Genomic DNA, 11,930 nt, shown 5'->3' on the forward strand with positions numbered 1-11,930 from the left:
TCTCTCCGTCGCGCACGCGCAGCCTCACTCAAAGTGTCGCGTCCTGCAGAGTGAGCGTGTTGGGAAGCCGAAAAGCGAAAGGAGAGAATGGAGTGCTTGACTCGGCTGAGGAGGCAGGAATAATAAACACAAATACTCCTAATAAACGTTGACAGAGACACTCGAAGACGGAGAAAGTCGCGGAAGAAGCAAAACTTTGTGCGGGGAAACTGTTCCAGACGCCGATTTGAAACATGGATACACTTTTCTGTCTTTTCTTGGGACTCCTGCTGCTCTTTTCGGCTCTTGCGGGCATCTCCGGGCAGATAGCACCAGGTAAGACAGGAGAGAAACGTGCAAATGTTTGGTTTGTTCATGTAGGGGCACTCGGGGTTAATTCAAGGGCGCTCTGGCCAGGTATGTGTTTTTAGGCGCAGCGGAAAAGTTGGCAACAACCATCGCCCTTGTTGTATCGTGTCAGAAATGTTCGCAAATGCATTCGCGTGCCACAACCTGTCAACTTGAAAATCATTTTCCCAGAAACTGTCATTGGTCGCTGTGGTAATTGTTCGATTTGCTGCCGAATGTAAATGCGCGGTGAGACGACGACGACGACGACGTTGACTTGAGGTTTGAATTCGGGGCAGTTGGCCAAGCTGCACAAACCGCTCACGTCAGTTCATGTTCACTCTTGAGCGAAAACCAAAAAAAGTTTTCTGATCAAAGCTGCGGTCTTTTGGGAGTTTTAAAGATCAGTTTTGACGAGGTTTATTATAAAAGCAAAAAAAAAAAAAAACGGACAAAGTTCTGGACGTGTGGTAGTCGCTGCTTTTATTGTTGACAGTTTCGCGAAAGCACAGTCTGGTAAATGTTCGTCTGTTAAAATGGTAAATGTTAAGCGTTGCGTGCAAATGCATTCGTTTTATATTATGCAAAACCAGAATTCGCACATACAGTTACTTGAACTGAACGGAACTGCTGTCATATGCATTCACTTTAAAGTCTGTGTGCATATGTATCACCAATTCAAATTGCAGTAGTCCTACTTTTCGTTTACCTGTTAAGTCTATCCTGTGTTTACGTACGTCGCGGGTTGGAATGAAACGAGACGTCGAGAGAGACTACTGAAACAAGTCTATTCACTTTGCAATGTTGTGACAAAAGAAAACATTTATTTATTTTTTGGATGCAAGAAAATAGAAGTACAGTTCTGAAGCTTGAAATCAAATTCCTGTTGTTGTTTGCGTGTTGTGTTTTAGATGAAAGTGGTTTTTTTTAACCCCTGAAAAAAAAACAGCACACGTCAGCCATGTCAGCTTTGTCTCCGCTCGACATTTTGCATGCTTGCTTTTGTGTGCCACTTTTTTATATAACATTGGCATATATTGGACAGTAACTGTCTTATTTCAAAAAGATTGCCACGCGATGCTATATTGTGAGACTATTGCTATTCTTTGAAAAAAAAAATGGCACGACTTTAAAGGGAGGAATTTCGGAGGATTTACTTTGCAATTCCGGCCTCCAATATGTGTGAATGCAATGTACTGTATTTGTAAGAGCTGACCTCCAATCTGACCTCGCGAAAGCTTTATTAAATGTGACTCGCACACAGCACGCTTCGTTTATGTGCCGGGCCATGACCAGAAACTGTTCGAGGGGGAGGAAAAAGTCTGCTAGGGCAAGCCCAGGCTCGTTGATGATTTGCATAAAAAATATTTCATTACCACTTCTTCAGTGAGCTTTATTGCCAGGCCCCTCCCTCCTCTAGCCCACCCTTCCATCTCCTAACTACTCCCCTGGTTCCCCTCCCTGGGGGCCATTTGGTCTGCAGGGCAACAAATGTGTGGAATTTCTTTGAGACCTACCCGGGAATGCAAGCGCAGTTAATTTGCAAGTAAATACGAGATGCTGCTTTACATAGCCTAGAGGTGGGTCATCGTTAAGGTGGACAAGAGGGTGCGAGCACAAGTGGTTGTTTCCAAAATTTGCAAATACAGTGGAACGCCCAAAATGTTTTTGTGTCACTTGTTGACTTTCAAGTTCGAATTTCGAAACTAATTTACCATAGTCAAATGATATGCAGTGAATTGGCTCTAGGGTCAAACTGTTACCGTCATACAACCTCAAAAGGCAATGTTTAAAATACAATGTTTGCATTGCCCTAAAAGTTGTATCATAAAAGTCAATTAAACAAAAATAAAGTAAAACTACTCACTTTTTTTTTTTTGGAAAATGGAAGATTGGAGCTAAAACATGGAGACCACCAATGCAACACTGTCGCCTGCTCAAGTATTAGCTATTGCTGTAACTAGCTTTTGTTTACTGCAGCTTATCAGAATCATCTTTATTGGCCAAGTATGTAGAACACACGAGGAATTTGTCTCCTGTAGTACAGGCTACCCGAGTATCATCAATAGCAAACAACTACGATAAACTTATAACTGTAATTGTGTTGTTTACCCTTCCGTCAAAGTTAGTGGTTACGATCAGAGGTGGTACAGATACCACTGGTGGGATGGGGGCTCCCTCTGGTGGTCCAAGAGAGAATTACTGAATTTAATGTTAAAACTGTTTGGTGAGGTGATGAAATCCAGTCGAGATTTGTTCAGTTGTATTTAACTTTAGAGTACAACACATTCGCAGTAAGTCTTTTGGAACTGCCCCTCCCTCCCACCAAACATTTAGGCACATATATTGTTGAACTTTTGCAAAAAGAAACATTACCTTAGATGCTCACGAAAAAAAATTGTCGACGTTAGGCGCCATGATGGTTAGTTTGAGACAGCAGAGCTGTCATGCGTCTCCTTCAAACGCACGCAAGGACAAATCGCGCATCGGTTGAAAAGGAATTAAAACTGTCACATTACTTTGGATTGTTGATGTCCTTTTCTCGAAAATGACTCTCATTTGCATCGACAATCTTCCACTTTCCCCCCATTTTATAATGTCCCAATGAAACCGTGCCGTATTAAATGATGCCGTTTAACGTGAGCTCTCTCTGGCGTCCGCGCTTATCGTCGGCCCGCTTTGCGGCAACCTCGTTTTGGCTTATCGCCTCCACGCTCGGAGTAATAAATGTGGCCCGGCGTGTCTGCCGCGCTGCCTTTTACAATGTCAATAAGTGACTGCGCGTCAACGTGACAACTTCTCTAAATGCGCTGACCCGCGTTGACAGCGTCTTTAATCTTAATGAAGTGCAATAATTGTGTTCCATTAGCTTCCCTGGGTGAACCACAACAGCTGGTTTAATTATAATTGGAAATCATGTTTTTGCATTTGGAGCCTAAGTACAAAGTTGCTTTAATTATAATGTCTTTACGGCGCCGTTTGGAAGATGAAATAGAAATGTGTTTTTCTCAGCAAAAAGACACGAGCGAGAGCGAGAGTGAGGAGGAGGAGGAGGGAGGGAAAAAAAAAACAACATGCAACCATTGGTTTTTGGCCGTGGGCATCTCGTCCACTCAAGAGACTGTGAAAACGGCAGGAGGGGTGCATCTGTGTGTTTTTCTGTCATGTCAGCTTTGTGTACGTGTGTGTGTGTGTGCGCGCGTGCGTGCGTGTTTGTGTGTGCGCGCACTATCACTGATGGAGAGGCTGGGTGTGTGCGCGTTTGTGTGTTTTTTTTTCCTCTTTTAATAAGCCTTCTGTAGTAAAGTGATACAAAGAGAAGCATGCGAAACGCTTGCTTCTCATTTAGATTCCGGTGAAAATCTTTCCGCGTTCGACTGTGGCGAAATCAAAGTGGGTTTTATTTATTTTCTTGTTAAAAGCAATGCCTCAGTCCGCCGCCAGGCCGATCTCCCTTAATGGCGTCTTCTCGTCAAATCAAACGCCTCCCTGCTCAAAGCGCATCTCTTTCTATGGATTTCAATTTGGTTGCAGATTAAAAAAAAAAAAAAACCTCTTGAAAGTCCTGGCTCATTTCTTCAGTGGTTTGGGGGATGAGGTCTGCAGGCGCACCCACACGCGCCGTGTGGAAAATGTAATTAATCTGCTCAGAGAATTCATTAGCTAATCCCTCATTAGACTTGTGCGCTTGAATGAATAGCGGGGTTTTGCACTGAAAAGACGTACCAGCCGCAAATAGTGTTGACCTTCCAGTCACTTACACAGGATCTTTTTTTTTCAACGTGAGTCTGATACCTGACAGCTTGATCTTCAAGTGGGGGCGCGGGGTACAACTTTGGATCAAATGGACATCTGATAGCAGCGAATGAACTAGTTGGCCCGGTGGCGATGAAGTCATCACACAGCACAAAAAAAAAAAAAAAAAATAGTTACCGCGGCACTTCCTGTTTTTCATTTGATTGTTTTGTATTTCGGGCCCGAACACGTTTTGCAAATACTGCAGTTGGCTTGATTTCGACGTTAGGTTGGCGATAGACGATGGCAAGTTTCGACTTAGATGGCTGTCTGGTATTTCCCAAATTTTTCGAGTGTCAAGAAAATATCCCCCTTGGAGACCAGTGAATTCAGTAAAGGCGCCAACAGTACCTCTCCACACTTTTACACGGAGCTCTAATACACAAATGAAACATTTGCGCAACTCTGATGACAATAACTTACCAACGCTTCCCTCTCCTTACAATTATCAGTCCCGAGCAATCAGAGTTGCACGAAGGGCGCTGGGGCATGAGTCAGAAAGTCAACAGTGAGTGTGCCGAAGGAAACGGAGGGAGGAGAGCGTTTGCAACACTGCAACAGATCCCAAATCCAGGGAAGATCATCTCCCTGATGAATGACGGTGTTGGTTTAGTGTCATCCATCTCTGCCGTGCCCCTTCGGGCTCAGGTCACAGCTGTCTGTACGCAGGAGCATAAAACGCGCTATTGAGCCACACACAAACACACACACAAGTTCAAAACACACTCCCACACTTCCACACATGGCTGCATAATGACGGATTAAGTAATCAACACTCAGGTGATTAATTACGCTGCACTTTGCACATGCTCACCAAACACGGCGAGTGGGCCTGATTCTCTGCAGAAATTTGTACCAAAAAAAAAAAAAAAAAAAAAAGCAGTAGAGTGCGCTCATCAGTCTAAACAACTGGGCTGGTAATTTGAGTTGAAATGGAGATGAAGCTGATTGTGCAGCAGGTGATGGCAGATTTGGAAATGAACATTTACAGGGTTACAACGAGTGGAAGGGAGCAGAGGTTAAAGGTCAGGGGGGGGGCCAAACCATGTGTTGGTTTAATTCGGTCTATGGGAACATGTGCAACGCTCTCTTCACTTCCGTTACATTTTGTCGGTCTCTCATTTGCCCGGTGTCGCTTGATTTGCTGTATAAGTTTCTTTGTATTTTTATTTTTTTCTCTTTTTGATCTTGCACTGGCCTGTGACTAATGTTGCTCTTACGATACTGACTGATTGACATTATGTGCATGCTCTGTATCTAATTCTGTCTTATTGTGTTCTCCATTGCTGCCTTGGACCCAGCTCACATGGGGCGCTCGGAAAAGGGTGAGTTGAAATTTAGCTCCACGTCACCATCAATTGGAAGCCTCTCATCTCCACTTTTGTTTTGTTTTTTGTTATTTGGGGCTGATATTCGCTTACATGGTGTTGGTGCTTTTGTCATTCATCTTCAAGCTGCGATGTCATTACTAACCATCACATTCAACTTCAACGTGTTTCAGTCACTTTAAATGCCGGAAACAAGCTCACCTCATATTGCTTTGGAACGTCACGAACACGCAATGGTGGAAATAACTTTTACAGCCGCTTTAAGACGGGACACGGGAAAACGCATGAAAATCTTGCTGTGGATCCATTCAAAGATTTTGTGAACAAACTTGCTTGCCCATCCTCGATGCGCAAGTTCCACCCGTGTCATGTGAGGATCATTTGTCATGTAAAGTCTTAAAATGGGTGGGCCTTGTTGAAGGGTTTATTGGTCGCTGAAATAGTTTGGACCAAAACATTTTCGCAGGTGCTTTGTTTGGTCTTTTCTGGCCAGCTGTCGGGAAAGCCATTTGCCATTTTTGTGTACGCCGGCGGCGTTCCTTCATGTGTCGCTCTCTCTGGGCGGTTGCGCAGCCGGTGACATGTTTAAAGCGCGCAGGTGTGTTTGTTTAGCCGAGGCTGGTTCCCGTTCAATGAGTTCAGTGCCCCTCCCCCCTGGGCACCACAAGTGACCAATACAGAATGCAAAGCAAGTTTACATCTTTTGGGCAACGTGCGGTGCAACAGTTTTGCCAAAGGGGCTCGGGATGGCCCGCCTCATTCCATGCGGCCTCGCGGGCGTCCTCTATTTTTGCCCCCCCCCCCCGCGTTCCGTCTTCCTCTTTCACACTCCAAACGCTCCCACCGGCCGCCAACTGGGAGTTGGTTTTCGTTTGTGAAAGTGACAGCGTAGTAACAGAAACCACAGACGCCTCGCACGGGCCCGAGTCGGATGGGGGGAGGGGCGGGGCTTTGCGATTTTACCAATGAAAGAACATGAACAGTTTCATTTGGTGTTGAGTCACTTTAAAATACTTAAAGACTGGAGAGAAAAAAAAAAAAAAGTTGCCGCTGTTTATTTTGCAGTCGCGATGTATAGTCTGCGAGTTGCGGAGTTCTCCTCGGTAAAAAACAGATTATTTAACACAAAAATAACAGGAGCCCTAATGGAAGTGCAGCGGTGCAGGAATACTGTCAGTTCACATTAAGCGGGACAGGCTCTTTGGCAGCGCGTTGCACTTAATCTCGCTGGATTCCAACTCAACTCAGTCCCTGAAACAATGGATTTGGGAGCACTTTAAGCGCTCGCTTAGCTCTTCGGCACTGATGAACAAATGATAAGGTTTTGTCAAAGAAACGAAGCAAAACGATAGATGTATCAGTGGAGTTTGAAACTTGTTCCTGGGAGTATTTGATGTTCAATAACCCTTGGGAAAGAGCCAGCCTTTCTCCTAATTTTAGCTAATACGCAGCAATACTTTCAAGTATTAAAATAAGCCTGACGGAAAGGAACGATCAGAAGGTAGCCTCGAAGATGACGTAACCGTTGTCACCGGCTGCGGTGCTTTCCTCCACGTTTGGCAAATATCTGATCCCGAGGTCAAGCCAAACCGCGTCGGCTAAGAGGGTTTGGAAAATCTGATGACACGCGTAACCAATTTAAGATTTGAAGTCAGCAGCGAGCGGGCCACCGACGGTCATGAGATTACGGCGCGTTGCTTGAAGAGCGTCTCTAAATAGCATGTCGATGAATTTCTCCAAAGCGTGTGCTGTTCAAGGGCAATGTTTATTTTTTTACCGTCCCAAATGAGACGAATTAGACGAGCCAAGATAAGAAAAAGAGGCAAATAGCAGCATTCGTTCGAGTGGGCGATGAATTAGCCGTGAAAAGTCCATTTGACTTGACTTTCTAAGACTGTTTTGTGGACACTGAGGAAAACGTGACGGCCGTCGAGGTTCGAAATGCGACCGCGGGACTGAGCCTCTTTATAACGGCCTTCAGGTGGCCGCCAAAGGGCTCTTTTGTGCGTCCCTCGATGGGGCTGCGGGCACCGGCTGAAGTGGTTTCCATTAGTCCAGTTAGGAGGACATCTGTCACGAAAGCAGCATCACACGCACGCACACATCGACACCAGAGTAGCCATAAGCAGCCTACGTGCAGCCCCAACATTGCCGGCCTCGTTCCTGATACCCGTCATGAGCAAATCCCAGGGGATGTTTTCCTTCAGACCCTCTCAGCTACCCCATTTCGACCGTCTTTACATTCATGTCCGGTAAGTCTCCTCTCGGTAAGCTGATTTGCCTTTGAGATAGCCGCCGAGCTTTTGAGATATTTAAACCCGGGCTCTCTCTGTGAATCGGGCGGCTTACAGACGGATGACCGCTCCATTAAGATTATCATTTCCAACTCTTTTATTTCTTCGCGTCGGCGCAACGTCGGGCCTCTCTGTCAGCAAGGGGCAAAGATTTCAATCGTCCGGGTGGGGGAGGGAGGGGGGGTGGCCTTGTAGCGTTTAAAATGGCTGACAAGCGGACTTCAACATCTGTCTGTGTAAAGAGACGCTGGCGAGGCGACTACAGACGCCCGCTCAGACGGACGGCGTTGCGATGCACCAACTTGCCGTCCGTCGCTCGCAACAGGCTGGCACTGCGCAACATCTGCCAGGCGCCGCTTTCTGCCTCGCAAACAAGCGAGAGACCATCGCCATAGCGACTTCCACATGCGCTCTGACCCTCTCGTTTCCATAAGAAACCCGACTATGAATGTGACTCAATTATTCAAGCCCACGCGGACATACTGCACTCAACGATGTGTTTGGATTCCTTTTTTTTAATTTTTTTTTTATAGATTTACACAAGCCGCCCTATATCACGCGAGCCTTGTATACCGATGTAAATAAAAAATGTTCAAGACTGCCTGCCGAGTGGCAAACTTCGAATTTATTTCTAGCCATTCGTCAAACTCGACGATAGCGTCGCGCAGGGTTTTGCAGTCAGGGCGCCATACGAGCACCGCATTTCTTTGCGTGCCGTTAACTGCGTGACTGCTCGTGGGAAAAGTCTTGACTTCGAAGTTGCAAAAAAAAAAAAAGAAGCTGCAGTTATTTGAACACCGCCGTGTGTTCTTGCCGCAACCTTTGATACAGTGCGCCATGGCCAAATTCCTCACTGTCGGCAGCGGCGCAAACCCAACGTTGAAGTTTTCTATGTGGACGCAACCTTGAGGTTTTTCATGTGAGTTCTCGTCTTTTTTTTTTTTGGGTTGATATCCACAGCAACTACCACCCCCTATTAGATGAATCCACACCACCGTGCCCGCTGGACTCCTCTCAGCTCTCATATCCACATTCATTCTCCTCCTCTTGGAATTTATTGCTCACTAACGTAAACAACACATCCGACACTCCCCCTTCAGGTTTTGTGGATTCTTGACTGAATTACTTTGCCCTTCCCCCTTTCTTCTTTTCGCCCTCACCTCCATTGCCTCTCCTCCCCTCTCTCCAGTTTCCGCGTTTCCCTTCCCAACAAGAGCAAGGCTGGGATTTATTTATTTTTTTTGTGCAGCCAAATCCAGATGGAATGTTGTTTTATTACGGGGAGAAAGTGCGCAGATTATTTTAAAGGTGGGAATGGTAATTTGTTGAAGTAGGTCATATTAACAGGGGAGCGACATGAAGATTCGCAAATCCCAGGCATCCTCCTGGAAATAAATAAGGCGAGCATATCATAACTGTTGGTTTGTTTGCCCTAATAAAAGAGAACTAGTTTGTTGTACGCCAAATCGAGCTGCTCTGTGATTTTTTTTTTTTTTCAAAACTGCTAACCGAAAACACACAGAACACTTTTCTCCCTTCACCTCGTCATGTTCTCCTCGCTCAAATCTCGCCGAGGCCTCTCAGCCTTGCCTTTCTTTATCCTTGCCGTCGTCTCTTCACCTTCTTCTGCAATGCTTCGGTTGGTTTTCCTCCCTGGCTCCTTTCTACCCTGACACACTCGCTTCGTCTGTCTTTCGTCACTGTCTTATTGTATCGAAGCGACTCGGCTCACAGTCACGATGTCTCGATTGGGCCAAAGGTAAATAAAGTGTCGATGCAGAGGATTGTGCGTGTGTGTGTGTGTGTGTGTGTGTGTGTGTGTGTGTGTGTGTGTGTGTGTGTGTGTTTGCATGCGAAGGGTGCTGTCTTGTCGGACTAACAGTTAGCAGATACAGCAATGCCTCGCCATGACGTAAAATGTCTCTTGCATTTAGTCTCACAAACATAGAGACACACACACACACACACACACACACACACACACACACACACACACACATGACTACCTTAACTTGGAATTACTTGTTCTTGGAGGATTAGTGCCACTGTTAACCTCCACCTTTGAAACAGTCCTATAATAGTTGGCGCATTGTGTTTCGGAATCCAAATAAGTTGTCTTGCGATATGAATGGACTCGCTCAAGACAAAAGACCTCAATAGCAACTTGAATTGAACATAATTGCCTCTCCCCAGCGAGAGTTCTTTCTCTCCGTCAGGTGTCTCGGTTTCCCGAGCGTCTGTTGATACATCAAGAGAGTCTCAACGTCTCTGCAGAGAACTCAAACCTCTGGCGTCGCTCCGGAAGTACGTGGAATAATTTCAAAATAAAATTGCTTTCCATTTCCAGTTTCAGCAAGAAACCAAGGGAGAGGAAGAAAATTCTAGGACGTTAATATAGTCTTCTAAAGTTGTTTTTAGAGTAGTGGCTGATTGTTTTTTTTTTTCCAACTAATGAGCGTCTCTTCACTATTCCCGCTTCCAAGTGTGCTATAAATTTCCGGCCTGACGGTGGAGGTTTGAGGGTCCAGCCAGACCCTTCTCGATGACACGCTAAAGGTCAAAAAGGTAAAAGCGCGGGTGTGCCTTGGCTTTACCGTCAATGTGTGATCTTATCAACGGAGATTTTTGAAATTCCTCTCCAGGTGAACGATTGTACTGTATTTAAAAAAAAAAAAAAAAAAAAATTAAAAAAAGCGTCGCGCGTCGCAGACGGGCGATTTATTTGAAACTTTAATCATGACTCTGATTTGAAAGTGGTTTTCAGTTGCATTTTTTTTTTAAATTTGATTGTCTTGGCCTGTGCTCACACATCCAGTTCGTGAGTTTGGTTGTCCACCATGTCCACATGCCAACACAACACGTGCTACTATAAACCCGTCTAATTGCCTAGAATGAGCAGCCTGAGGAAAGTCATTTCTGGTTAAGGTACAATAGCATTAAGAGTGACCTACGGGCTATTTTACACATCGACATATACTGTAGTTAGCATCACACTGGAATAAAAAAATGACCAGAAAAGCCAAAGAGTTTAAAAAAACAAAGGAAAGGTTTGTAACTTGGGTCCAGACCCCCCGATGCGGCTGCATGGCGCCTTCAGTTGGACGCGGCGTGAGCTTCCTCTGTTTGCCGCCCTATCTCTTTCACACACATGCACACGCTTCAAAGGCACACACGGATTGCTAAACAGCGGGAGCCGCATGTGGTTTAGGTTAGCCACACTTTCTCCCCGCGCTGGCCCCAAACTAACCACTTGCACTTTACCGTGGTCAAAAATTGACGTGCATTCGCCATACGCTTCTCGGTGGGTGTCCTTGTCTTGCTCACGCTGTTTTGCGCCGAGTACGTGGGCAGGGCCGCGTGGAAGCTTGTCAACATCCGAAGACTGTAAACGGTCCAGAAACGGCACGAATGAGTGGACGCGCACGTTTCAATTATTGCGTATGAATTGAACACAATTTCGTGAGTACTTTCTCACCGTGTGGAGCATCCATGTGGAGTTGCTCAATGAGGATTTTGGTCTGCGTTTGTAATGGGGAGGGGGGGGGTCATGTTTTGTATCCGCACCGCTTTTATTGTGAGGGTCAGGAAAACTGTAGCGTCTTCTCAAGGTTTTGTCCTTTTGTGCCTTTGAACAAAGGTACGAATTGTGTGGTGCTGTTTTCCCAAGGGCTTCCAGGAATAAATAAATAAACAAAAAACAGTTGTAAGAATCGCATTACTTTTAATGACTATAATTCCAGCGCGCATAAAACGCAGCATTTGCGGAAATACGAAACAGACGCATTGTAGAAACAGATGAAAGCTATTAAAATCACCTCGAATCTAATCATTAGTTGATCCCCTTCGAGCAAACCTGCCGCTGATGGCGTCGTGGATGTAAAGATCTTGGTCTGGTTTTGTGGTTTGTGTCGAAGAGGCGATATGGCTCCCATAAAAGTGCTGAGCCTATTTTCAAATAATCTTTTTTTTTTTTTTTTAAATCATACCGCAATGGAGAGAACTTCACCAACATGATGTCGAAGATCAAGTGCACTCTGCCGGCTGCGCGACGACTGACACACATTGACACTTCCAATTCTTTATGAAATCCGAGGTGAAACGGGAGTAGATGATTCAGGAGAGCGGTGGGCAGAGGTGTGTGTGTGTGTGTGTGTGCGTGTGCGTGTGTGTGTGTGTGTGTGTGTGT

General features: G+C 45.5%; 1 protein-coding gene across 21 annotated transcripts in view; it reads left to right on the plus strand.

Moving 5' to 3' along the window:
- Window positions 1–11,930, plus strand: part of ptprk (protein tyrosine phosphatase receptor type K) — a 69,847-nt gene continuing 57,917 nt past the window's right edge. For 5 of the 21 annotated variants that reach the window (XM_019877562.1, XM_019877552.1, XM_019877561.1 and 2 more), the window contains exons 1-2: window positions 5–315; window positions 5,424–5,447. In XM_019877562.1, coding sequence (XP_019733121.1) covers window positions 234–315; window positions 5,424–5,447 — 106 coding nt within the window. In that variant the 5' untranslated portion in view covers window positions 5–233. Of the gene's footprint in view, window positions 316–5,423; window positions 5,448–11,930 lie in introns of all 21 variants that reach the window. The other 16 variants (XM_019877549.1, XM_019877550.1, XM_019877551.1 and 13 more) reach the window with 7 other exon arrangements.

The sequence above is a fragment of the Hippocampus comes genome, unplaced genomic scaffold (genome assembly GCF_001891065.2).
Source record: "Hippocampus comes isolate QL1 unplaced genomic scaffold, H_comes_QL1_v1.1 scaffold69, whole genome shotgun sequence".
NCBI lineage: Eukaryota > Metazoa > Chordata > Actinopteri > Syngnathiformes > Syngnathidae > Hippocampus > Hippocampus comes.